Raw genomic sequence first — 27,823 nt, 5'->3', positions numbered from 1 at the left:
ATTAACTTTGTTCTTTGTACATCACCGTACCTGTATTACGAACTCATTGCTTGCCACTCAGACTGGGGCAGAGACCCACCTTCCCTGCCATATTCAAGTCATAAAACCCTCAATCTTACCAGTATGGATACCAAAATTATAGGTTCCCCGGAAAATAAATGGATTGATGCAAGCTCCAGATCTTCAAACAATGCTGTGCACGACTCCATGGACCATCTTAAAAATGTAAGTATTTATTAATCCTAAATTCTAAACATTGGTTTTGGAGCATATTCAATAATTATGTTTGCATATAAAAATAGTTCCATATATTAGTTTAGAAAAAAAGAACTGTTGAAATCTTATGTTAACGTTGAGAATAGAGCCAAAACAGCTATATTTGGAAGGAAACAAAATGTACTTGTATTCGTTTAAGCAATAAAAAGCAGGTATGCCACACTCAACCTTTTCTCAATGATATTCCCCTTCTTGTCCAACGTGGAGCTCTAAAGGAGCCAATCACAGATGATCAAATACTCACTGTCATTGGAGACCTGAAGTCAGAGATGACTCCAAACCCTGGCTGCTTTCCTCTGGAATACTTTTCTAAAGTCTGTGACAACCTGCTCCCACATCGCCTAAGGCTCAATACAGAGGCCGTTGAGAGGGGGGCGTCATTTCACATTGACGTGGACCCGGTGTCCATCGTTGTCATTCACAAAACTACCACCCCCTTGCTTAACCGTGGATCCTATTGTTTCATTTCATTAGCTAACACCGATGTTCACATATACACCAAGATCCTGGCTTTGTGACTTCTCCCAGTTTCCATCTTCCTCAGCCACACAGGCCAGTAAGGCTGTATACCAAACCATAGTACCTGGCATAGCCCTTTGTGCCTTAGCTCGTAGTGGGGGACTAACTGGTGACCTAGCACTATTTCTCGTTGACGTTGAAAAAAACACCATCGACTGGGCCTACCTGACGGCGGTCCTAATCTATATGGGCTTCGGACCCCGCTTCCGCGCAATGATATCTGTGCACTCTCCTTCCCCTACAGCCTGGGTCCAAGTCAATGGCACGCTCCTTGCGTGTTCCCTGTCGAACAAGGGACTCGATGGGTATGTCCCCTCTACCCACTGCTCTCCACCCTGGCCATTGATCCCTTGGCAAGGTTGATTAGATGAGATGCGCCGGATGAAGGCTGGCTCTGGACATCACATATTGAAGACAAAATCCCACTGTATGCGGATGATGATCTTCTTTACCTTAACAATCCGTCGGTATCGGGCCCAGGTATTCTGACCCTCCTCTCACTTTTTGAGGGGGCCTCTGCCTCACGCCTCAACAGGACAAAATCCCTTCTTGTCCCCCTGAGGGGCGATGCTGCCTCTACTGCTTGGAGAGAAGACATTCCCATATGCCGAATTAGCTTCAAATACCTGGGCATACACGTGGCTACTGTGCTGGAGCTTATTCGTGCTCTTAACTTGACAAGCCTTGTGAGCACTGCCCATACCATTCTGGTTAACTGGCTGGACCTCCTAATAAATCTTCTTGGAAGAGTAGCACTGATAAAAATGGGATTAATACGCTTTTTTTTTTTACATATTGCAGAACTTCTTGCTTTACATCCCGAACACGTGGTTGACGAATGGGTCATCGATATTTCACTCCTTCCTCTAGCGTGACAATCCCCCCTTGTGTAGTACACACCATATGCCATCAATCAGTTTATGAGGGTGGGATTAGGTGGTTGACATAATTCTATATCACTGGGTCTCCCAATTTCTAACCATAAACCGCTGGCTATCGGGTGGCTGGAATGATCTGGCCGACTGACTGGAACTCAATGACATGGGTTTTGATGGCTTCATGGATTTTATGTATGTATGTTTGATTCCCCTTACACTTACGTAGGTCACCAGGGTGGTCTTCTTAATTTGGAGGGCGACACTCCGCTTCACGGACTGGAACAGACTCTTGACAGGACAAACCCCCTTTTGGAGAGTCAGTTGGTTAACTCACTTAACACAGCTTTCTGGATTTTTCTATTTGGATCTGATCTGCATTACCAAACTGATGTCTGCCGTGACTAAAAAATATACTCTTTTGCTGACTTCCAAATACGATTCTACCTTTCCAACACCCAATTCCACTGCTACCTACATATAAGATATGCCCTGGCCTGTATAATGAAGACCTGTGCAATCTCCCAGAATTGAATCCCCTCGAAGCCAGACTGCTCCTTGGGAGACTGGGTAAAGGTGGGTCGCTGCACCAGTAGTGAGAGGGTTGGGTCGGAGAGTTGGACAGTGATGAATGGCGTGACGCATGTATGGCTCCTCGGGAGGTGGCAATATCCTTCTTGCTTAGACTGATTCAATTCCATCACTCCCACCACACCTATATGACCCCTCAGAGGCTTGGTGCGCACAAATCCTCGCCCAAAACAAACTGCACTCATTGTCACTCTCAGGAGGCCAACTTCTTTCACATGATTTGGTCATGTCCCCAGATGACTTCATATGGCCTCAGTATAGGTTTCACCTTCTCGAAGGATTTGGGTTTCCCCACGCGACTCATCGAAAGTAGCACTACTTGTGATACTGGATGGGCTGGAGGGATCCCACGGGGACCCTAGTGGCAAAAAGGGACATTACTCACAGCTGGAAAGATTCATCCCCACCGACCCTGAAACAATGGCGCACTGATATGATCTGGTGCGCTAAACTAGAGGAACCTGTAGACATAGCCTGGGGCTGCTCTGCCAAATTCTCAAAAATCTGGGGCAAATGGTGAAACTATAATATGGTTTGCCTCCCATGAGAGAATTTTTAACTAATCCTATCAACTGACTCTTGTAGAGGGGTCGGCGTGGGGCGGTGGACAACGTGGGCTTGAAGCATCTTTCGAATTGCTTTTCTCCTCTTTGCTTTGTACGATTGTTATTTCTGGTCTCTAAACCAATAATCTATTTATTTAAAAAAGGCAATGTCCGATGTGGAAGTGCTATTAAGAAGCCCTTTAGGCGTGTGTTTGGCTATAGAATCGTATGAAAGGAATAATATTTGCTTTTTCTTAGTATGCTTGTTTAGGACTGGATGTAATCCTTCTGTATTTTCTACTGATTGCTCCCTCTACATTTCTTTTTCATATTCGAGAATAGCAGCCTCATAATGAAATATCTCTATCCGAGCATGTAGCATTAGTATTTTTTCTTTCATTTGTTTGCTAGGCTCCTCAATCTCTGTAAATGTAACACAGAACAATCAAACTACTTTGCCTTCATATCCCGTTATTGGTATGAATTTGAATTGCACAACAAGCATAAGGGTTCACCCATTCCACATGTGTGTTCTCCCGTAAAAGGAACTTGTATTTGTTGTATTTCAGAACAATCATAGTCAGAATAACAAATATCAGTTGTAGAAGATTCATTGTTTTCTTTTAATTGTAGGATTTTGAAACCAAAGAAGTAAACGGACTCCAAGATGTTGTTGACGCGAAACCCAGAGGTAACCAGCCTGTTTTACCTACAAGCCCTTGTGTGTAGTGATAATTCATGTCCAGTGTAGTCAATAAAAGGCCACTACTAGTTGGCCGTTGAGGATATGTGTGTTGATAAATGTTGTTGGGGGCCGTATTTCCCAGCATAGGAGTTGATATCCGTTTCAAATGTGCCTTAAAACACCATGAATGTGTGTGTGATAAATCTGAATGCAGTGTGCGGGTTAGTCATCAAGCCATCTACCTAGTGCTCTGAAGACAGAATCACTTTTAGATGGAATTGGCTATGCACAATGTAGTGCTTAAATATTTTATGGGAGTGATCATGAGAAGTGGGCGCAGAAACTCTGCTATTCTCGCTGCAGAAATTGGAAGAAAACAAGCCACCAAGATGGCGTCCTCGTAAGCATTCACAAACAACTGTGGGTTTTCTGAGCAATGCCTTGATGAACAGCCAAGTGTGCATCCAATGGCAGTTGGCACAACCTCTAGTTGTGTAAAACTCTGACCATTAATCCTCTGTTTTTTCAGATTATTATCTTTCTCTATTTTAGTACTCATCGGCGTGCTATATTTAAATAATCACTTATTGTCAGTGCTTAAACCAGACAGAATTGTCATCCTGACTTTGTGTAATGAAATCATCTTTTATTGATTAGTTTACAAAACGTATCGCTATAAGAACAAATCGAGCAAATGAATTTGCTCGATTTGCACCATTTAAAATAGTAATAGCAATAGCTTATTCCTTACATCTCTTACAGAAAGGCCCTGCGTCAAACCCACTTTTTGTTAGATGAGGCAAAAATTTTAATGCAACGTTCACTTTAGGTATCTCAAAAGTTATAGTGAATGTGTTTTTTTTCTTTCTAGTAAAAAGTTGGGCATATAATAAAGGGGACTACTCACAAAGGCATTTTGGAGTACTTAAAGTGTTTTAAAAAAAAAAAAGTTATGCACTCTTGCATGCCTATGTGAAATGGCCACAAAACATCTATTAAGCGAACAAAATGGGAATACTCATGTCCAATAGATTGAACGGTACACTATTTGCACTTTTACTAATAGATTGATTTTTTGAGGTCCGTTTACGAAGGCGTGTAAGAGTATTCCTATAGTGTAACTTGTCCAACTCTTAAATGCTATGGTGAATGGCCCCCAATACATGTATAGAATCACTTGATATAATACGAAGCCAATGCCATTTTAAATTTACTCTTTACCCGAGAAGGTCATATATAAAATTCTGCTGCCTACGTTAAAACCCTAATTGAATAACGAGAAATGCCTCTGTAATTGTGTCTTTGTGACCCAGTGTTGTAAATCGCAGGAAGTGGTGGATTTCTAGGGAGTTGCTGTAATCTGTACATTTTGTGAAGAAAGTGTCCATGAGAAATGGCATGCATATTAATTCGAATCAATTATTGGCAGTGGTCTAACATCCTCAGTGTGAAATTTTGTATAAAAGGAATTTAGACTCTAATAGGTAATTGACTCAAGTGGTTGGCAATAAAAGTGCAATAAGTTCCCAACATTAGAGTTGTTTTGCATGTGTGAACATGCCCATTCCAGGTGAAAGATTGATAAAGAATTTAGGACCAGTTTCATATCGGCACAGCTGCCAAGCTGTCAAATTATAAATATTTTAATTGAGTTTTGTCACCAGCTCGGGTAAAATGTCAAGCATGAGTAAAGGCCTGAAGTAACCTTAAGATGTATAGCATGTATGTTAATGTTGTTGTCATTTTCACTGTTCATTAGCGGGTGCCTCGGTATTAAACAAAGAAGTTACGCAATGCATGGCATTGCTCACAAAGGTACTGGTATCCTTCAAATTGAATAACATTTAAGTGCGCAGCTGCGTCAGCAGAAGCGTCCCATTCCTTAAAACACACACAGACATCCGACCATATCATCCAGCCAACTATGCTGCACCAAACAGCCAGGTTTTAGCTTTCTTTAAAAAGATGCCAATGACTCGGCACTACGCTGCTTAGGTGGCAGATCATTCCAGAGCTTGGTCGGAAGTACTGTGAAGGCGCTTCTCCACGACTAACCTTGGAGAATTTAGGAATTCGCATCAAACTGAGGTTGTAGGACCTTAGCAGTCACTCTTGAATATAGGGGGTCAGTCTGTTCCCCAAATAACAAGGGCCAGATACAGCAAGTGCTTTAAAGGCCAGCGTAAGGGCTTTAAATTTAATACGCTTTGCCGCAGGGAGCCAGTGCAGCAGCTTCAGATGTGGGAGATATGCGGATGGAGAGAACCTTGGTGGTTTCTATGCAGCCCGCTGATGAGTATGCCAACATGTAGTTGCACAAATACGTGGCATTTATACACTGATGGCAAACCAGGCCAGCTTGTGGTTCTTATGACATCATCCGTTTCCTTTAATATTGGGAGTGAGTCTGCATCCTGTAGACAGGCAGTCCTGCCAGCTCCTTTAAATTTAGAATACGCATGCAATTTCTTCCCCACACCCTCCTATAAATACACCAGCATGCCACTGGTCCATTTATATTTTTTTCTATCCTGACTCACAATAGCTTTTGCAGAGTGATCTGGTTGACCTCTTTTTTTTTTTCATTGTCCTGTATTAACATTATTTTATCACCTTAATTTTAAGAGCCTTGCTGTTAACTGGTGGACAAAACAAATAGATGTAGCACTTGATTAACCCCTTCGATGCTGATGATGAGCTCAGCTCGTCATCAGCCACGGGTGACGTGTGCGGATGACGAGCTGAGCTCGTCATGTAACGCGGTTATTCTAAAACAGCCGCACAGCGCAAAAATAACCGCAGCAGCGATGCGGTTAAGTACCTTGTGCACGGGTTTGGCAAACTGCTTGGGATAGTGACAGCAAGAAATACACAAATCATGTGTTTTAGTGATGCCCTTCTCCATTTGTAAATTCCTGACTTGCTCTCCTGGGACTCCATAGAGTTATTCAAATTCAAATATTTCACTGATGTGGCATAGGCCTTCTACCCAGCCATTCAGAAGATGTCTTGGTGCTGTTCTTGTGGACACTTTAGACAGGTACACCTGCAAAATCCTGCTCTGGTTGCCAGAAAATGGGTGCAGAGATTACGAGTAAATGGGTGCCTCACACATTGTGTTTCTAGATTTGAAACAAAAAGAATAGGATTTCTTTGTGCTGTACCAAATTTTCATTTTCTTATAACAGTTTTTGTAGGGTGTTATGTTCCTGCTTGTGCCTGGCATAGTATGCTGATGCTTTTTAAGATTAGTTTGGAATTTTACACCTTAAAGTAAGTTTCATCTTAGCACTTTATCATTCTTCAAAATACATTCTATTGAAGGCATGTTAAGAGAGTTGGATCCTATCACTGTATTCCATATTTCAGTGCGACTGTGCTGCTACCAGTAGTGCCAGAAATTCAGTGTGGCCCAGACACTTCTCTGCAGACTGGTGGCATTGGAACAGTTTTATAGTAGTATTGCCATCCCTCTTTCTTTACTACGGGTGTGAACGAAATATATAGAATCACAGCTTCTGTTTTTAATTACTTAAATTCCTAACCACACATATGAGCACACTATTTACTATTCTTGGCTGCATAAAATCTCACCATCATTGTAGCATTCCGGTAGCAGCCAGGAAAGCTTTGTACATGCCATCGTCATGGATGAAGCCATCCATGTGCTTTTCTGATGTAATAAAATAAGTTACTGAAACATCCATACAGTTGTTCGATAACCTTAATTGTTCAACCTTAATTGTTCAAAAACAAATGACACACTAATTTACAAGATTTCCCAGGTGCAGCAAAAAGCCTGGAGTAGCTATGAGCAAATTCATTAACCTATCCCTGGCACCAGGAACCTTACTCATGTATTTTAAATGACCAAACTGCAGTCTTTGCTAGAAATGGAGTCTGCAGTTGTCCTTTGATTTCTACATCTTAAAATGTGTGTATGTGGTTACAACTAGAAATGGAACTAGTAATTCAAAAGAACAGTCTTTCTGCTATAACCACTTGAAACACATTGACCCCATATTCCTACCTTTACATCATAGACACGGCATGTCCCCTATTGTAAGTAAATAAACACAAAACCCCACATATGCGGTTAACACTTCGAGTTGGGCAGTAGTGTACCACTGATCTGTCATAAATGGCAAAGATTGGGGACCGACTGGAATATATTTAGTGGATGCATTCTCTCTACTCTTGTTTGTGATTAGAATATAAAAGTGCTTGTTAAAACATTGAGTGTTTGTTGTCCTTAAACTAGCAATACTCCTTTCTGAACTAGGCATACTGACTCAGACATCTTCCTTTATTTCGCATTATTTAGAAACGTGTTTATTTAACCATTGCCCCATTAAGACAGTCATTAGAATATGGCATTAAGTCTGCAGAGTCGAGGGCTCTAACACAAATGTGGGAAAACAATGGTATTGTAACTCGTGTTAATGAATTCTGAGGCTTTATTTCTTTTCACTCAACACAAGTGTTTGGCTTCTGTGATTTCTGAGGGCCTAAATTGGGTTGGGGTTATTGACCAGGTCCTGTGTCTTTATTTGTGTGCCACAAGCTCTACCTTAACTACCATTATTATCTCAGTAGCCAAAAGAAATACTTTAAAAAGCATATACTTGGTTTATTTGCATGAAGTATGGTTAAACATTAAATCAAACACTGAATGTTATGGTACTAAATTGAATGCAAAGGTGTGCATGTTCTGCTTAAAATGTCTGCTCTTCCTGGCTCATTCTATCAACCAGTTAGTTTCATCATATCAAGAGGTGCTGCTGTGTGTGTTTGTTATGGATTGCTCATGGGACGTGTGCATGATAACATTGTATGCATTTGATGTGCTCATTGGATCAGTGTTTAACATGTTGAAGTACTCTCTGCCTCCCAAGCCGCCACTCCCGATCTACTGGACAGTCGCCATCTGACCATGGAAATTGCTCATAACAATGAATGTTATTGTGGCCCTGTCCTTTTACTCTTGTCATTGTTTGTTTTTGGAAGGATTTTCTTTTTTGTTGTCCAATTCCATTGCTGCTGTTCAGCAGCTTAGAGTTTTTCGCAACTTGTGTTTTTTTTGACTAATTCGTACAATGAAACCTGTGTTCTTTGTGTTTCTCAAATAGAGTCTGAACCTATTTCTTTGAAAAACTATAAAAGACGGTCAGAATTTTTTGAGCAAGGTAAAACACAGTTGACGGTGTATTCACTTTCCTGGAGCGGGCCTTTCCAAACCTACTTCCTAACAACCAGTTTCGGGTGCTGGCTACTAAGTCTCTTCAACTTTGCTTGTTGCTAATGTGATGCTGCATTTGTTCTTTCTCCAGGGTCATCAGGCTTTTCTTACAATTCCTGGGTCTACCTCTGTGGTAATGGGTCTCTGTGTGTCTTCTGTTGTGTCTAGAACCTTAGTACCTGGTGATGTGCTGTTTGAAAATCTATTATACTCCCTCTCCTCGTTTACTCCAAGATGTACATGTTTTATTAACATTCACAGCAGTGTACAAAAAGCACAGCAGTAAACATGGCAACATTTTACAGTTAAAAAATGAAACGGTTCTCTCATTTGTACTTGCCTTTAAACGAGAAAACTGTCTGTTAAAGAGTGCAGCTAACCAATTGAATTAAGCTTAATTTCACACCAGGATTCAATTTTTCGTGGCAGTTATAACCATTGTGCCGTTATTTGCGATATTGGTCATAGGACACATTCTGTGTCAGCTCGAAAGTTCTTGCAAAGAACTGCTATCTTTCTACGTAAAGTGTGACCTTGCCCTGTAGAGTTCTTCATGCCAGAAGAAAGGGGCTGCAGCACGGTGGAAGGTACAATCCTGCTTCCAATGCAACACATCTTTAGGGATGCAAATAGATGCTTCCTCTTTCCAGTGCTGACAGTGTTTTTTATGTTTTTTAATAAAGTGCCACAATTACCAGTGAGCTGTTAGAGAAGGCCCCTTGTTGCATGCATCACAGGCCGTGTTAACAATAAAGGTGTTAAATGGGAAACCTTACTGAGTGACTTCTCATCTACAGACTGAAAGAAATCAAACAAATTTGGTTAAACCTTTATCGACGATGAGTCCATGATTTATGGCTACCTTTGGATGGAAATGTTAGCTATTAATCAGTAAAATCTAGAAATGTGCCAATCACTGGCAAATTGAGTAGACTCCCAAGATCATATTTGTAAATATGACGGCAAAGTGTAAAAGAAGTTTGGCATCTTTAATTGGGGTCCTTGCTGAACAGTTCATTGGTATCGAATACAGCTTTGTGCTTGCCAGTGTTGGCAAGAAAGTGATTGCAGTGTATACATCATGTATGTATATATATGTATATCATTGATTTGTGTCATATGTGATACAGTAACATGTTGGGACTGCTTTTGATTTTTGCAATGCATCTTTGTGCATGGTGGATCTGCAGTCAGTTAATGGTGTGCCACCTCAAGCTCGAGAAAGAAACGAGATAGATGTTCACATAAAAATGTGTTCTTATGTGGTAAAAGCAGCCCTAATGCTAAAGGAGGTGATTACTTTTTTTCAATGATAAATAATGAAAAAACATATTTGTCCAATCCATGGTTGGTCTACTTGCTGTCCGATTTCATCAAGTGTTTATCACAGTGCCATGCTTCCTGTGGTGCTGCTGAATATGTTGGCATTGTTTTAAGCACTGCTTTTGGGTGGCATGCATGCTGCATTCAAGTTTGCCTCTCACTTTGTCCTGTGCTCTAAATCTGTGTTTCTTTGAATTTGTGTTTCTTTGCAAGTCACTGCATGCTTTGAAGTGAAAACTATTCTGAGATGACCTACCTATAGCACTTTGAGTGTACACATACCACGTAAACCTTTGATAAGTGTGATTATTAAATGTAACATCTTGCCCCTGAATTACTGGCCTGATGCTAAAGATTCTTAATGTTTGCGAAACCTGTGCAGCCGACAGTCTCAATTTGTAATGCACCCAAGTGACTTGAGATTTGCAATTGCCATTACAAATTGCCCTTCACACATTGCAGTCCCTTGCAAGTCTCTAGGGAAAAAGGACGGCCAAGGGACGTTATTTGCAATTTGCGACGTGCAAAGATATGCAAGAATGCTCTGCCACTGTATTTGTAGTCACAGTCCATGGGAGGATTAGCACCTGGGCATGTGATAGTCATTCTCAATGTGAACTGTCGGTGATTGATCGTGTACACGTGTACTTGTGTGTGCTGGAAACAATAAAGGAGTAGATCGCATTCCTAGAGTGATGCATCTTCTCCTTGCGGGTTACATTGACAGCCTCCTGTGGCATTGTAACCCCTGTCCCTTAAAGGGCCACAAAGCCGATACATTGGGAATGCAAAAACTGGGCGGTCTGCTGTTCCATGAGGGCCTCACTTACCCGCATTCCACCAGTTTGCTTTGAGACACATTGATTCTGGGCTGAGTAATAGTAATGTGGCAGGCAATGTGTTTTACTTGTTGCGACTAGTTCCTTGTGGAAGGGATTTGAAAATCCCTCACAAAGTAAGTGGAAAGTGATTTTGTAGTGTAAAATAAAAAAAATATCTTCAAGTAGACTGCACAGTTGTTACAACATCTTTTCAATTCTTTTGAATTACTAGTTAAAACCCTATGTTTTTAAGATACCTTTAGGAAGCATTGTGCATTAGTTTTAGGATTTGAATGAAAATTAATGTATACGACTAGTGAGCATTAACAAGGAGCACTGCGCAGAGGTAGAAACTCCTGTACTAGGATGAATGTATAATGCAAATAGTTACATTTGTAGCACAGGTATGACCTCATTGAAAGCAATCACGGACATTTGTATCATTGTGCATTTGCATTCTGTAAACTTTGAAAATGGGTTAGTGACAGAAGAACCTCGTTGACCACCTCTTCAGAGTGCACTCTCCCAGCGGGTGCCCCAAAACCAGACATGCAGTTAACAAGCCAAATTATTATGGATTGATTTGAATAATAATGTATTCTCATTTACCAGACTACTGCACTTTGTGCACTAATGCTGTACTGTATATTTACAATATTTTTTGTCTTCTACCTGACAGGGGGTTCTGAACCTGCCATGCCTGATGTGAGTAAAGATTATGCCTTTTACAGTAATTTTAGTGTTGCTTCTCTGGCCAAGTAATGATTAGTGAGTTCTTGTTAGTTCATATGTGCTGAAGGCCACACTTCAGGATTTGATCTATGCTGATTTTGACATAATTCAATGATTTCGAGTGTAAGGTCCATGAATAATTATGAAATATACTTAAGAAGCTTTCCATTAGGGAGGTCAGCTTCATAGTTAATACCTCCAATTGAGTTAATCTAGAACCAGACCAAAAATTTGCATAAGCGATGGAAACACCATCACCAGCAAAATCTGTGGCGAAAAACTGACACCTTTGCCAACCAAATAAACGGATGATAATTCTAAATAGAATCTACTTATTTAGCAAAACTTGGCCAGAGGATCCTGATATCACCCATGTCTTAGATCTTCCTTTCTTTCAATTCTCTGTGGACTGCATTGCTTAGTTCATTTAGGATCAACAGAATAATCTTTCCTCCACCTGCATTCTCACACCATATCCAAAACATAATGTAGAATCTCTTACTGCACTGATGAACATTTCCCTGGGGGGAGCAAAGAACCGGAGCCCAAACAAAAACCACCCTCAGTCCCTTGCATGAAATGCGTGGGCTGCTTCAGTCCCTAGGCAAGTAACCATTAAAGTGAAACACCTTAAAATGTGTAGTTGTAAATGCCCATGGAATAGTGGGAGCCTATAAATCACATTAAATCAGGTTGACTTTCTGCCCCTTAGACCTATGTTGCTCGATAAAACGCCAGGTATAATACAACTCCGACTTATATTTGCTTCCCTAAATGGGTTTCATTAAATAAGATGATTGTATAAGATAGATAAGTGGTACTTAAACTGTGGTCTGTGTACCCCTGGTGTTCCGCAACTGTTTGTAAAATTAAATATTATAAGCAGTGATAAAATAAATATACTTAACGTTTTTTAAAATGACCTGTAAATGGGAAGAAATTTGAAATTGGAAGTTAAAATAAGTTGGTGTCCTTATCTTGTTTTGTGTGTACAACGAAATACAACCAGTAGAATCTAATATGGGGGATTGGTGGCTTAATTGAAGAAGCACTGGTATATTCCACAAAAAGAGAATATGCATTTGGAACAAAAAAACACAATTCTATGCTAGAGTCTAGCATATCACTTTGTCTTTTAAAAATAAACAAAGTTTTGAAAATCCCCAATCTTCTCATTAAAACTTCAATTTTGGGATTTTTTTTGGGTCGTGAATTTAATAAATGTTTCCATAATTTGTTTAATTGTTAGTGATATACTAGTTTCTATATTTTTGTGCATTGTTTTGAGGTTTAAATCTAATAAATTGCCGAGGAAGGGGTCCAGTAGTGATTTAGTAGGGCACACAGAAGTCAAAACCACTGTCATAGATGATAGAAAAACAAATGGCACTTTTAATAGCGTTTCGGACTACTGGTGGATGCGCCAGTTCTGGGAGGGCTCCGGAATTCCAAATCAGTAATAACTTTAGCAAACTATTTTTTTAATATACAGTTCTTCCTAACTCAGCTCTTTCCTGTTTGGACTGATGTACATCCTATGCATAAAATATGTTGTGAACGAAAAGTCACTGATGCTCATTTTTATGTTAAAGACTGTCTTGGTTCTGCTAGGACTCCAACCATTAACTGTAGTGGCCCACACACGCCAAAAATGAACCCCTCGTTCATTGTCTGACTGTTGGGACTTGCTACACTCAGGTTCTTCCAGGGTTTTAGTCGATGATCAAAGCAAATAAAATGGAATGAAATTTACCCACCTGTGTTACCATTTCATCACTCCAACTCAAAACGATGAGTACCATTTGTTATCCAACTGCCCTTGAGGTATTTGAGTTTGAAATGCCCTCTCTTTGTAGGTGCCTCTGCGAGGGGTCTGACTTGAATATTGATTGATTTTTCAATAATGAGTGAGCTGCTTTTGTGAACATTGGAAAAAAAACTTTGTTCAAAATCTCTGCCCTGAGCTGACCACCTGTCTATATATATATATATATATATTTTTTTTTTGCAACCATGGAATACAAAAATCTCATGTTTAAGAATGTAACACATTTGGCACAAGGTTGAAATTCTAAGTGGAGGAAGGCTGGTGCATGATGTAACATGGGCAATATTTTCATTAAAAGTTTGTTTTTGTCATCCTTGCTTCCACTTCAGCTGCACGTTCCATCCATCAGCGTGTCAAGCCGCTGGTCGTGGAATCCCGAAGAAGAGAGAAAACGCCAGGAAAAGTGGTTAAAAGAACAGGAGCAGTTGTTGCAGGTATGAGCTCTGTACCATACGTGTCCTCTTCTGGTGCACTTCAAAGGTAATGTGCTGTCTGATTACTTATGTGAATGCATTTCACCCAAGATATCCCGAGGCTTGACATATAGTACTTGCTGTAGATATTTTTAGGGTGGATTCCTGTGGCATTTTGTTGTGCACTCCAGAGAGCATATTGTCATGGAGTATTAGAAACTTTTATTCCTAGTGGTGCAGGATGGTGATGCCACATGGTTTCATGCTCATTACTCTACGTGGTCATCTTTCAGGCCTTGGAAGAGTGATGTATGCAATAGCCCTGCCAAAGAGGCTATTCCCTACCCTCTTAATTGTAGCCCAGACCCATTATTAATCCCATGTTCCCTTAACTAACAGTGACATGCACCAGTGCTCAATGATACATTACATAGCCCTTAAAAAGGAAGTTAAGAAAAAAATATGTTCATTTAGTTCCCAAAACTGTCAATATCTGGTGAATTATAATGGGACCTATTCAGCTAAAGGTGAAATATCACTTTAAAGTTGGGTGAACAATGTCCCAACATTGCATTTTTTCTTCTATCATTATGTCAAGCTGATGTGTTCCACTTTGGAGTGTGGAAATCTGATAAAACAACAGATTGCAGGACAAAATCTTCTTACTGTGATGTTTCCTAGTGGTTACCTGAAATTCTGATTGCTTTAATTGAGTTCTATTAATGCAGCATTCGGGCCCAGATGACTTGGGGAAATAAACATTGAAGACTTCTAGTGTGCTAATTTCTTTTCCTGCCCCATCTTGGCCACTTATGTTTACTTTTTAATAGTATCAAATCCGATGGCAAGAGCACTCTGAACACAAGGTAGCACTCTTCACTCAATGGACAAGCACTGTTGTTCAAAAGAGTATATTGGAACAAGCATTTTCAATGCAATAGGTTTCTCATTTGTGAGAATTTAACCTATTGGCATTGTAAATCACAATGCCTTTTATTTGTGTTTTTAAAACCAACACACATATAAAAGGCATTGCTAGTTATAATGCCAATAGCTCAAACTCTTGCAAATGTGAGACCACTTTAATGGTTGCCGCGCCCCTTTCTTTATATGCTGTTTTGTCGTATTCAGGTTACAGTGAGCAGCGTTTCAAGAAAAGGGGGGGCCAACATTAAAGTGAAAGCGCAGAATGGGGCGCTTTTTTCCCAATAAATACAAAATAAATAAACAAAGGACTATCTCGCCCGGTAAAGTTAAAGCGGACAGCGCCGGAAAATTAAATAAATAAAGCTTGTCCTCTATAGTCAAAGCAGACTGCTTCAAATTAAATAAATAAATAAATAAGTGTGGCCACTATATTTAAAGTGGACCCGCAGCCATTATTATTACAAATATAAAAGCGGGCGGTTCGCTGCCATGTAAGAAAGCACATTGTGGGTGGAATAGTGGAAGATAATTAAAGAAAATTGTGCTCACAGGCTAGATAAAGCAGACCGTGTAACAACACAAGTAAAAATTCCAGACTTATGGGAGGTTGCAAATGCAGACAAGGCGGTACCAAGGAGGGACTACTAAGCCTATTTATAAATCAAAAGCAACAATTTCAAAAGGCCAGTAACGAGAGCCAATTGAAAAGATGGACGGTAAATGGGTGGAGCTTCTATTCCATACCTCAATACAGCATGCCTCACAGAGCAGGGCATGTGCTGCCTAGGCTCAACCTAAAAATATTTCAGTATTTCTAATCTCATTTAATTCCTTTCTTCATTAATGCTTCCCACCACTTGATTCCAACTCACAATTCTTCAATGGTTATTCATGTGATAAAACACTTTAATAGTGGTGGTGTTGCTAAACAAACTTTTGGAAATGTTTTCTGCTCATTGTTTGGATGTAGCCCTCTCTGCACTGCAGTTTCCAAGCTCAAAAAAAATAAAAGCCTCTCCTTTAAAGACAGCATAAACGTTATTCTTGTGTTTGAAGGACGCCACATGGCACTCTGTGACATGCAGCCTTTTTTATGCACGCAATGATTTCCACATGTCCCCAGTGTCTTTCCAGTTGACATAGACAAAGCTTTAGAGGTTAGGGGGATTACCATACACTATTCCAGTTTTATCTAGCCTGATGTAGTCAATATTTACATAAATACAGACAGGCAAAAGATTCATTGGCATCAACTGACAATAAACTATTCAATGATTATACTCAGATTAGTTCCCTTTGCTTTACTCTCAGCAACCTTTGTTGTCTCTTGGGTGTTTGGAATACTCCCAACATCCGGTGGGTCTCCAGGACAATGAAGTATTCGAAGTCTATGAAATGTTATTATATGGCGGATCTTGAGTTCAGTTAGACTTGTTGACTTTTTGCCTGCTTAAATCTGCCACTGCTACATTTTAGCATATGGATAGCAAACTTGGAGTCGTTTGTTGCAAATAAGCATCATTGAATCTCCATCTCACTTTGCGGATATCGCATGTTTGTGGTTAATGACATTTTACCCATACCTTACCAATGGACAGTGGGAAAAGGAGCAACACAACCTGTTCACTCTTCTCTGAATATTTCTATATTTTAGACAAAATTATTCTGTGATAAGAAGAGAGTTGGGCTTGTGATATTAAACAGCAAGGAAAGACCATAATCTTTCTGTTATGAGGCATAATTTGAAATTATGAGACTTATTAAACCATGGCAATGGTAGCACAACTATTTTTTGAAACGCAAGACAATTGGGAAGTAAAAAAAGATTTCTAGAAATGAACCCTATGAGACCACAGGATAAGTAGAAATGTGAGTTGAGATTGACATTTTTTCAGTAGAGCTGGACTTTAAAACGGCAACTGCCCCTTTGTTTTAGACAATGTAAACTTCATAACCAGAGATTAAGGTTCACTAAGATATAATAAGCATTTTTGTATATCAGGCATTTTCAGTGGAATGTTAAGTTCAGGGAATTAGACCGGAATGTTTGGTTTAAAGTTGTTCAGTACTGGTATTGTGTTGAATGACGTTTGCTGGTGCTTGTTTTATTTCTTTAATTGGTTGTCCATGGCCTTTTTCCATAGGAAAAACATAGACGAGAGCAAGAAAAGTTGAAAGAAGAGTGGGAACAAGTGCAGCAAGAGGTGGAAAAAGAAAGCAGTAAGGTATGTAACCCCAATCACATTTTCAGTGCACACCCTGTGCTGGGCAGTAGTATGCGTCAGTCACTGCACTTTTGTTCTACTCTTATACACTAAGAATGTCATAGAAGTCTTGTTCAGATGATCAGATACCTACCGAAGTAAGGGAAAAAAAATATAAATGATGACCACTCTAATTTTCTGTCTATTGTCCACTTCTGTAGGAACATGTGCTACTGAATGCAAGCAACCATGTGCCTATAACTTCACAGTCACCACCTCTATCATCCAGCTGGCGGACGAGGGAGGCTGCAGTCTCTGAATGGATGAGAAGCAGCGATGGTAGTGAAGAGCAGTGGGTTGGGGCAGATGAAGAAGCTGCAAAAGCATTTCAACTTGAACAGCAACGAAAACTGGAAGAAGAGAAGCTACAGCTGGAAAGGGAGACTAGGCAAATAGAAGAGAGCAGACTTAAGTTCTTGGAGGAGCAGCAGAGACGGCGGGTGCAGGAGGAGGAAAGGCAGCGTCTGCTTGAGCAGCAGAGAGAGGCAGAAGAACGGCGCCTTGCAGCAGAAAGGCAGAACCAGCAGGAGGAGGAGAGACTCCGACAACGGGCGGAGGAGGAGAGACTCCGACAACGGGCGGAGGAGGAGAGACTCCGACAACGGGCGGAGGAGGAGAGACTCCGACAACGGGCGGAGGATGAGAAACAACGCAGGCGATTGGAGGAAGAGCAGGAGCGACGCCTTCAGGTAGAGGAGGAAAGAAGATGGCGGGCAGAGGAGGAGGAGAAGCGGCAGCAGGCAATGGAGGAGGAACAGTGGCGGCGGCACCAGGAAGAGGAACAGCTGCATTTGAGAGCCCAACAGGAGCAACAGAGACAAAGAGCGGAGCTAGAAAAAGAACAAAGATCTTTCCAGATGAATAATTATGAGAGGTTTGTACTGAGGGCAGTGCTATGTCTTGTTTATTTTATTTTATTTAATGCCATTTTATATAGCGCAAACTTTACCCAAAGGTGTTAGAGCGCTTTGCAAAAGGAACAGTTAGATTACATAAGGATTTCGTAGTCCATGAGTTACTTAAAAGATACAAACAGAAAACCTCAATTCAAATAAGAACAGTAGTAAGTACAAAAGCCATCTACAGATGCTAGTGGTTAAAGTTACATGTATACAAGTTGCAGATTCGCTAGAGATTGCATTTTAATAAAAGTAGAAGCGTTATGGGTTGGAGAAATAAAAATACAAATTTACAAAGTATGGTCTTCTCGCCAATGCTGGGATGGGTGCTTCTCACCGTTCTTGTAACTGGCGAGTGACAGGATTGAGGGAAACAAGAGCGGGCATTTCGTGTGTCAATAGTCTGTAGAAGTCTTCAATAGTCCCGCATTTGGTGAGGTGTACTCTTGAAAGGGGGGGGGGGGGGATTGTCACATCAGCAGTATCGAGCCACAGGGAGTTGAAAGTAGGGGGCAACTGCAGGCTCACCTCTTTTTCCCGTTGTTCTTCTTGGCATCTTCTGCACTCTCCAAAATGCCACCTCTCTCCTTCAGGTGCTAGACCCGCCTCGACTCCGTCTGGTGCCACGCTTCGGAAACATAGTCTGCACCAAGCGCAGTAGGAGGAGTACTAGCTCCCAGCCCTGAGCGTGCAGATTGTTGACCAGGCAGCCACTGGTCCAAATGTCAATAGGCCAGCACTTTGGTGCTGACGGCCCCCTCCCCTCGCTTCGCGTGGCATGGAAGTGCCCTAGGCAGGGCTAAGGGGGCACATCCTCCGCAAAAATTAACCACTGCAGTCAGGAAGCCACACAAGCCTCCGAGATCTGAATGGGGCCGCTATCTTGGCTCCATCACGAGTGTGGGAGCCGGGATAATCCGCGCTGCCCCAGCTCTGAGTCACACTCTTTGGGATCTGAAAGCGCACTACTGGTAACCACGATAAATCAGCATGCCACTTCCGTGGAATCGGGAAGGTGATGGCTGCTAGGTGAGGACAAAGTAGATCACGGGTGGCGAGGAGCTCCGTCGCCACCCGCGATCTGTTGTAACCTGGAACCGGATGTGCAAACCTGATTGTTGATCCTTTTGTGACAGCCCACAGAGAAAAATAGTTTTAGTTTGCATTTGGTTGTGTGCATCATTTCGTTGTGGAGGAAGTCAGTAAAATGGAAGCTGAGGGGTAATAAAACCTCCAAGGCATGAATGGGGTTGGCTTTCCAGTATAGAAATGCAGGGTTGGAAGGAAGGGAAGAAAAACTGTTTCGTAAAAGTTAGAGCTTCTCAGTTAGAAATATTGAATTATTTTCTGATCAAACAAAGTAATACATTTGGTTTTCTATGTTAAACATACTCTTCTGTAGCGAGCCTTTAAGATGGTACTTCTTTCTGCCAAGAGGGTAGAAAGACATTTTACAAGAATGAGACCTCGTGAGCTATTTCATGACTTTCTGTTGTATGAGCTGATATTTTTGTATTATTCTTTGTGTGGGTATCCTTTGGAACATGCAGAAGTTGTTGGATAATCATTGCCAATCTTAGATTTTAAATATGAAAAAAGGCGTGTACTCGCAGGGCTGGACTGCTTTGGGGTTTTAAAATAATGTTTACTGTTGACTGCTTAGTTCTTGTAGTATTCAAGTTCTACACCACACTAACTTATGTTACTTGTTCTCAATTACTTGGGATTAGTTTGGTTATGCTGAAAGTTATTTCCATTTGATGGTTTTCTAGTAATAACTACAAAGTGATTTTGGGTCATTCGGTATGCTTTTGTTAAAACGAAGCCAAATTGACCTTTCACTGTAACAGTTGTTGGTGCTGTCCGTCAGATGGCAGTTCATTGGTTTTGTGGTGTGGAGATTACACATTGTATACAACTTCCTGAGCTCTCTGGGTCTTGACCATACACGAGCAATAAAACCACACTTTTGACTGAACCCCTAGAATGTAGTTGTTGCTGATTTGAAGAACTTTATTGGTGATGCTGGTGTGAGTTTTCCTTTGCAAATAGCCAGTCCGTGTGAGGGGAGGGCCACAGGTACCCAACTGCCTCTCAGGTTAGGTACCAACCGCTCAGGTACGCTCCCCACAGGGTTGTTGAACAGGGTTTGATGTCCAAGGCAAAGGATGTTTTGCACAGTGGGTGACTGTGGTGTGGTAACGGCCGGATGCCAGCAACCATGCGATGCAGTTAGCCTACTCCTTGACTCCATGTTTTACAGGTCCCAGAAAGCCAGAAAAGAGAAAAATAGCACCTGTTTTTTAGTTCTAGACAGTTGTAGTGAGTTACCTTGACTGGGGGAAATCAATTGCTGAAATATCTTTACTGCTCTACACATAGAAATACAATTGTCTGCTGTACTGTGTTGTAGCATTGCTCTGGGCCCATAAATGTTGTTTTATCATCAACTTGGTGTTATTATTTCAATAGATTTCGTTATAGCCCTCGAGCTACCGGGTCAACCTCTTTGTCCTCCGATGGATCTTGTTCTGTGTTATTAGGGGCTGTAATATTCGGAGGATGGGCAATTATCCTATGAGGATCAGGAATTGGATAATTGTCATCACCAACTATATATATTTCTCATAAGACAAACAACATTTCTAACTTCTAGAATCAGTTCAAAACCTACAGATTTACTTTCAATGAAATGATTAAACCTAATCAGCAGAATTTGGTTAAATTCTAGATTTAGTAATTTGGGACATCAAAATCTAAATTAGTGATAGCATTCAGCCCTACTATAAGGTTAAATATAGTTTAATAAAAGGACATCAAGCCTCTGAGAATAATCAAAAGATATCCACCTCATCCAAGACAGATCATGGGCCAACCCAAGGTGTGTGTTGATTATGGTGAGCCTCACACAGACCCTTTAGGAAGCTCAGCAAAGTTCTGAGTAACTAGTTCAGGTTCCTCAAGTCTGCAACAATTAAGTAATACAGCATAATGTAAAAACTCTTTAACAAAACCTGCGTAGCACCTACTTTTCATTTGTCACTTTCAGTGCACACATTATAACATGATATAATGATGACTTATTCTTTCACATGTACATTAATCTATGACGCATAAAATGTATTTGTTTGATTAAGATCCCATTATCAAAATGTATTTATTTATTTATTTTATTTTTACAATTTGTTAAGCGCGAACGAATACCCGTAGGCGTCTCGGTGCTAAATAATTCCCTAGTTTTCCCTGGAGGCTCATAATGTAAATTACTGATCGAAAAGCCAGGTCTTTAATCCTTTGCGAAACTGCAGAAGTGAACGGGACATCTTGATGTACTGCGGCAAAGTGTTCCATAATTTAGATGCCGCGACTAAGAAGCGACGATCACCCCACAAAACTGTTTTAGATCGATGGACCACTAGTTGGTTAAGAGTGGCCGATCGCAGCTGTCTAGCCGGTTTCTAAGGTATCAGCTGATCCTTAAAATAGTATGGGCCTTGGTCATGCAGTACTTTATATACTATGCAAAGTGATTTAAATTTGATCCGATTACGGATCGTCAGCCAGTGGTATTTCTTGATGGTATCTGATATAGGCGAAAACGTGGGTGTTCCCGAAAGCAGCTGTGCTGCTGCATTCTGTACTGTCTGAAGCTTATTCGTTACCCTGACCTGGGCATTTAAAAATAGTCCATTACAATAATCAAGGGACGATAACACTAAGGAGCTAATCAGTGTTTTGGCGGCGGTGTCAGGCAAAAACGGGATGATTTTTCTGATCAACCTTAATTTGTGATGGGCTGTTGCCGCTACCTTATTTGCATGTGCCACAAAATTTAAAATCATAGGATCAAAATCATCAATACTTGTTAATAATCACATCTACTGAAAATTTAACATAAAATATAACTTAAAAACTATTCTCCCATCTGCATGCTTTTATGATGCAGAATATATGATTCAAACTTTCATATCAGTTAAAATAAAAGTGGAAAATCGGCGCACACGTTTGTCATTTGGATAAATGTTGTCATAATTACTTCTTTTCTCATACATTTTTCAAGTGTAATATCTGCTCTATCAACTGTCATAGCTTCGGGATGTATGAATAGCATTAAATATGGTTTATTTCACTGCCCAGGTAATAACTGACCTGAAGTGCTTGGCACAGCCCAAAATTAAGGGCAAAGAGGGGGACATTATGTGGTAGTTTAAGTTGATATTTTAACAAAATATAGTGCTGACTACTAAAAAAGGAATTATTCATAAACATCTCAAAATATGAAAAGGAAATATGTTGAACTCAGAAGAATAATTTACATTTTGGTAAAGCAAAACAACTTCAAAACCAGCTTTTTGTTTTCAAGTATTTCCTTAAGGAGCTTCGTACAAGTTATTTTTAGATCTTCGTACAATGGTACATGGGGTATTCTAAAGAATTTTCCCTGTCGTTGCTTTAATGCTCGAGTCTGTGCATTGTTTACTTAGATGTTTACTTCCATTTAAATCTACATACCCTTGTTTGTGTGATAGGCCTGATCCCTACGGAGTAGCTGCTAACCGCGAGGAGGTGGACTACACTGCATCAAATAGGTCAGTATTTTTTTAACTGGACCTCTGATGTATTTTCTCCTTTAATGTGTTTATATCATAATTGGAACCATGTTTGATTACTTTGAGTTTTCTCATTATTCCTCTCTTCTCGCTGAAATATTGCAGATTTTTCTTTTTTTTTTGATCCATCAGTGTCTGTATTTTCAATCTATGTTAGGCTCGGGTGGATTGTTTTCCTCTTGGTTCTAAGAAACGGGTACTCCTAGTATGGCCCGCGGGCTGCCAGCGGCCCAGCAAGCCTTCCCTGGCGGCCCGCAGACCTTGCAGACATCGTACCCGTGTTTTACATTTTTATTTTTTTAAGGAATGTCTGCAAACCCTGCCAGTTGCAGCAGTGCGACTCAGAGACTCTGCTGCTCTGTGGGGGCCGGGGATTCCCGCCATAGTCCGGGTAGGCCTGCAGGGGCGCTAAAAGGTGAACAAATCCTCATTAACATGCGAATGGTCTTTTAAAGACCTGTGAAGTGCTCGGGTGCGGCTGTGTGTGTGCGCGCCAGGAAGCTGTCTCAGCCGGCTGACACACCAGTAGGGTGAGATGACAGAGGGTGACCGAGGGAGGGCGGGAAAGGGGTGAGAAAGAGGGAGGGATGGAAAGTGAGGGAGACAGATGGAGAGGGAGGGAGGGAAAGGGAGGGAGACGGATATAGAAGGAGAGGGGTGGAGGGAGACAGAGGGAGGGAGACAGAGGGAGGGAGACCAAGGGAGGGAGACCAAGGGAGGGAGACCGATTGAGGGAGACCGAGGGAGGAAAAGGGAGACCGAGGGAGGAAAAGGGAGACTGAGGGAGGAAAAGGGAGTCAGAGGGAGGGAAAGGGAGTCCGAGGGAGAGGGATGGGGGATACCGAGGGAGGGAAAGGGAGTCCGAGGGAGAGGGAGGGGGGATACCGAGGGATGGAAAGGGAGACAGAGGGAAGGAGGGAAAGGGAGGGAGCGGGAGACTGAGGGAAAGGGATGGAGAGGGAGACCGAGGGAGGGAGAGGGAGACAGAGGAAGGGGGGAGAGGAAGACAGAGGGAGTGGGAGGGGAGGGAGGGAGGGAAAGGGCGGGAGCGAGAGGGAGACGGAGAAAGAGAGAGGGAGAGAGACAAAGTGAGGGAGAGAGACCTCAGAGCGAGGGAGGGAGACCTCAGAGCGAGGGAGGGAGACCTCAGAGCGAGGGAGGGAGACCTCAGAGCGAGGGAGGGAGACCTCAGAGCGAGGGAGGGAGACCTCAGAGCGAGGGAGGGAGACCTCAGAGTGAGGATGGGAGACCTCAGAGTGAGGGAGGGGGACCTCCGAGTGAGGGAGGGAGACCTCCGAGTGAGGGAGGGAGACCTCCGAGTGAGGGAGGGAGACCTCCGAGTGAGGGAGGGAGACCTCCGAGTGAGGGAGGGAGACCTCCGAGTGAGGGAGGAAGCGAGACCTCAGAGTGAGTGAGGGAGGGAGACCTCAGAGTGAGTCAAGGAGTGAGACATCAGAGTGAGTGAGGGAGGGAGACCTCAGAGTGATTGAGGGAGGGAGACCTCAGAGTGATTGAGGGAGGGAGACCTCAGAGTGATTGAGGGAGGGAGACCTCAGAGTGATTGAGGGAGGGAGACCTCAGAGTGATTGAGGGAGGGAGACCTCAGAGTGAGTGAGGGAGGGAGGGAGACCTCAGAGTGAGTGAGTGAGGGAGACCTCAGAGTGAGAGAGGGAGACCTCAGAGTGAGTGAGGGAGACCTCAGAGTGAGACAGAGGGAAGGAGAGAGGGAAGGAGAGAGAGGGAAGGAGAGAGGGGGAAGGAGAGAGGGGGAAGGAGAGAGGGGGAAGGAGAGAGGGGGAAGGAGAGAGAGGGAAGGAGAGAGAGGGAAGGAGAGAGAGGGAAGGAGAGAGAGGGAAGGAGAGAGAGGGAAGGAGAGAGAGGGAAGGAGAGAGAGGGAAGGAGAGAGAGGGAAGGAGACCGAGGGAAGGAGACCGAGGGAAGGAGACCGAGGGAAGGAGACCGAGGGAAGGAGACAGAGGGAGGGAGACAGAGGGAGGGAGACAGAGGGAGGGAGACAGAGGGAGGGAGACAGAGGGAGGGAGACAGAGGGAAGGAGACAGAGGGAAGGAGACAGAGTGAGGGAGACAGAGTGAGGGAGAGAGATGTGCGTATGCTGGGTCTGGTGGCTCAGTGGACGAAGGTGTCCGCTGCAGGGACCTGTGATCAACCTCATGGTCACATTTTTTGTTGTTGCTCTGGCCCCGCCCCCTCCCCCACAGACCCCACCCCCACCGGTGCGGCCCTCGGACACAAACCACACTGTAAATTTGGCCCCCGAGAGAAAGCTTGTGAGTACCCATGTTCTAAGACGTCCTGGTATAATCCAGGGACCAGTTTGTGATGAGTGGGAAGTCGAGCATTCAGTGACCCAGCCATGGGGCATTGACACTAACCTGACACTGCGGCAGAAACTGATAGCCCACAACACCTTGTACCTCATCTGTAGATCCTATGAATTATGAAGTAACGATACACCTGGGCTATTTTAACCATTGAGTGACTTTGGTTGCTATGCAACGAATCCTGCATGTATCTGGTTTCAGAGGGATATGAGGGGGGGAGGGGACGCCTAGTGGATCTCAGATTCCAGAAAAAGGCCCCCGGATTCCTTCACACGTGGTTGGGTGAGCTGTGATCTGTTTGTAAACTGACAGAGCTAGATATCGCTGCAAGCCAACGGGGTCTGTCTGTGTTGCAGGAGTTCACTGAAGTCCGCTCCAGAGTCGGATGCACCCTCCGCCTACAGAAATGGTAAGTGACAATTTTACTACTGCAAGTAATATTTACTTTAATTGTTTGGGAATTAACAGTTTGAAGAATGTGTACTACTGGAGGTGATACTTATTTAGGAATGAACAGTTTTCAGAATATTTTCAGCCTAGCCCTTTGACCTTCTCTTCTCGAAACAAAGTATTGTTGAAGTTATTTAGGCTTTCCCTCCAAAAACGCCAGTCTCCGTTGCTTGGTCTCATTGCTACCCGTCACTTTTCCTAAGGCTTGCCACCTTAGGCCCTTTGGAGACTGCAAATATAAGTGTTTTTAATGTAACTGTTCATCAGGACTACAGCTGAGCTGCGGGTTCTACATCGCTGTAGAACTGCATATTTTTAGTACAGCTGAAAATAGTAGTGCATCCGTAACACAACATTTTCTGAATCCTAAAGTAGGAGAGAGTAGAGACGGCGGCTCGGGCTATGCAGCATTCCCCATGCGTTTTTCACCTGCATTTTCATGAATGCTTTTCCAGGATTCTAGCAGGAGAAGGTGGTTGTGGCCAGGGTATGCTGGGTCACAGCAGGCCGTTAGGGTTTCTGCAGCGTGCTGCTGGAATCCTAACCCTGGGTAGAATAAAGCATGGAATAGAAAGAATCGCCTCTTGTAATGATTGGGATTGAGGCCCTGGCAGGTCTTCTCTCCCAGCATACATGTGCTTTACCGGATGTGCTCTCCCAGCATACAGGTGCTTTACTGGGTGTCCTCTCCCAGCACACAGGCGCTTTACCGGGTGTGCTCTACCAGCATACAGGTGCTTTACCGGGTGTACTGTGTCCGTGTCCTGGTGCTTTACCGGGTGTGCTGTCCCAGCGTACAGGTGCTTTACCGGGTGTGCTCTCCCAGCATACAGGTGTTTACTGGGTGTGTTCTCTAAGCATACAGGTATTTACTTGGTGTGCTCTCCCAGGGTACAGGTGCTGTACAGGGTGTGCTCTCCCAGCGTGGATGTGCTTTACAGGGTGTGCTCTCCCAGCGTACAGGTGCTTTACCGGGTGTGCTCTCCCAGCGTACAGGGGCTTTACCGGGTGTGCTCTCCCAGCGTACAGCTGCTTTACACAGTGTGCTGTCCCAGCTTACAGGTGTTTTTCTGGTTGTGCTCTTCCAGCATACAAGTGCTTTACCGGGTGTGCTCTCCCAGCGTACAGGTGCTTTACCTGTTGTGCGCTTCCAGCATACAGGTGCTTTACCTGTTGTGCTCTGTTGGGAGAGAAGGATGTTGGATATTTGCACACAGCCTCCATTAGGGACTAAGAGATTCAACTATCTCTTCTCTAAAGTGGCCCAAAGGGGGAAGAGGGGAGGGAGTGAGTGGAAGAACTGTTCAGGATCACATGTGTTTTACATGTTTTATCTCTGTAACTTCAAAAGTGTTGACATCCCACCCTCAATTGGATTTTGCAGACTCATAGATACAAAATAAAACTTATTATATTGAGACATCTAGAAATTAAACTGTTACCCCCTTCTTAAATTGTAATGTCCATAAAAAAACTGCACATGACAGCTGCCGCATGTGTTCAGCTAGTCAAATAAAAAACCCTGTATCCCAATTGATTTTCAGTATTACATTGTGAATACTTTCCGATTCACATTCACTGCATTATTCCGCCATCCAGTGGTTGGGCCCAGAAAAAATTGTATTCTTTCCGGACCCAACCACTAAAATGGCGGAATAATGCACAGATAGTCAATTAAAGTAAAAAATATTATGTTTATTCAGAACGTAGGTCTTTAAATTTAAAGCAAAGAAGACAATACACCATGTTTTAAAATACAACCAAGTGACTAATACATACAACAATGCAATTAATGTCCATTAAAAGGAACACCACTCATTCATTACCTTCAAATGCCTTACAAATATCCTATGAATTTAAAACCTCATGTCAATCCCGAATGTCTTCAAGCTACAAAACTACTCCTACAGGTAAGTAATAATTTTGTTTTTAATGTCAGACTAATAGAAGTGCTCACACACCTACAGAACGCTGTTGGGCCCTTCGACGTGCACTTGGTGACAATGGAGCAGGGATCCTAGATTACTCCGGGAGTCTATTAGTGACTGACAGGAGTTAGTGGAATAAAAAAACTGGGGTGGGGGTGTCTCTCAAAGGGGTGTTGTCGATGTAATTAATGGCGTGGCTTAAAAACATTTAAGCTAAAAAATCTGTGCTTAGCATAGTGTGCTGTCCGACTAGTTTTTTGCTGCTTCTGTCATTGCATTCAGATATATAATACAACACGTAACATTACACCCACAACAAGCCAGGAGTATTGACTTTAACAATGGCGGTTAGTTGCATAAGATAAATAAGCAACAGCTATGGCTTCATGGTATAGAATACTCAAAATGATTCAGTTCTGAAATGACGAGACTGTGCAAGAACTAAAACGAGTCTATTTGAAGTTACTTCACAGGCAGTGAAGGGTAGTACTGCTGCAGAGTTTTTTCCACCCTGATGGTGAGGGCAGAAATAGAGAGCCCGATAAAGACCCGTCTC

General features: G+C 42.5%; 1 protein-coding gene across 22 annotated transcripts in view; it reads left to right on the top strand.

Moving 5' to 3' along the window:
• LMO7 (LIM domain 7) overlaps positions 1-27,823 on the top strand; it is a 501,535-nt gene that overhangs the window by 447,756 nt on the left and 25,956 nt on the right. For 8 of the 22 annotated variants that reach the window (XM_086934881.1, XM_086934876.1, XM_086934875.1 and 5 more), the window contains 9 exons: positions 62-225; positions 3,440-3,497; positions 8,621-8,677; positions 11,554-11,579; positions 13,764-13,868; positions 16,919-16,999; positions 17,200-17,912; positions 22,467-22,526; positions 25,246-25,298. In XM_086934881.1, the coding sequence (XP_086791007.1) occupies positions 62-225; positions 3,440-3,497; positions 8,621-8,677; positions 11,554-11,579; positions 13,764-13,868; positions 16,919-16,999; positions 17,200-17,912; positions 22,467-22,526; positions 25,246-25,298 (1,317 nt within the window). Of the gene's footprint in view, positions 1-61; positions 226-3,439; positions 3,498-8,620; positions 8,678-8,821; positions 8,864-11,553; positions 11,580-13,763; positions 13,869-16,918; positions 17,000-17,199; positions 17,913-22,466; positions 22,527-25,245; positions 25,299-27,823 lie in introns of all 22 variants that reach the window. The other 14 variants (XM_086934883.1, XM_086934882.1, XM_086934878.1 and 11 more) reach the window with 4 other exon arrangements.

Source organism: Lissotriton vulgaris, chromosome 8 (genome assembly GCF_964263255.1).
Source record: "Lissotriton vulgaris chromosome 8, aLisVul1.2, whole genome shotgun sequence".
Lineage (NCBI taxonomy): Eukaryota > Metazoa > Chordata > Amphibia > Caudata > Salamandridae > Lissotriton > Lissotriton vulgaris.
The sequence above is the reverse complement of the archived record's forward strand: the minus strand, read 5'-3'. Positions and strand labels throughout refer to the sequence as shown.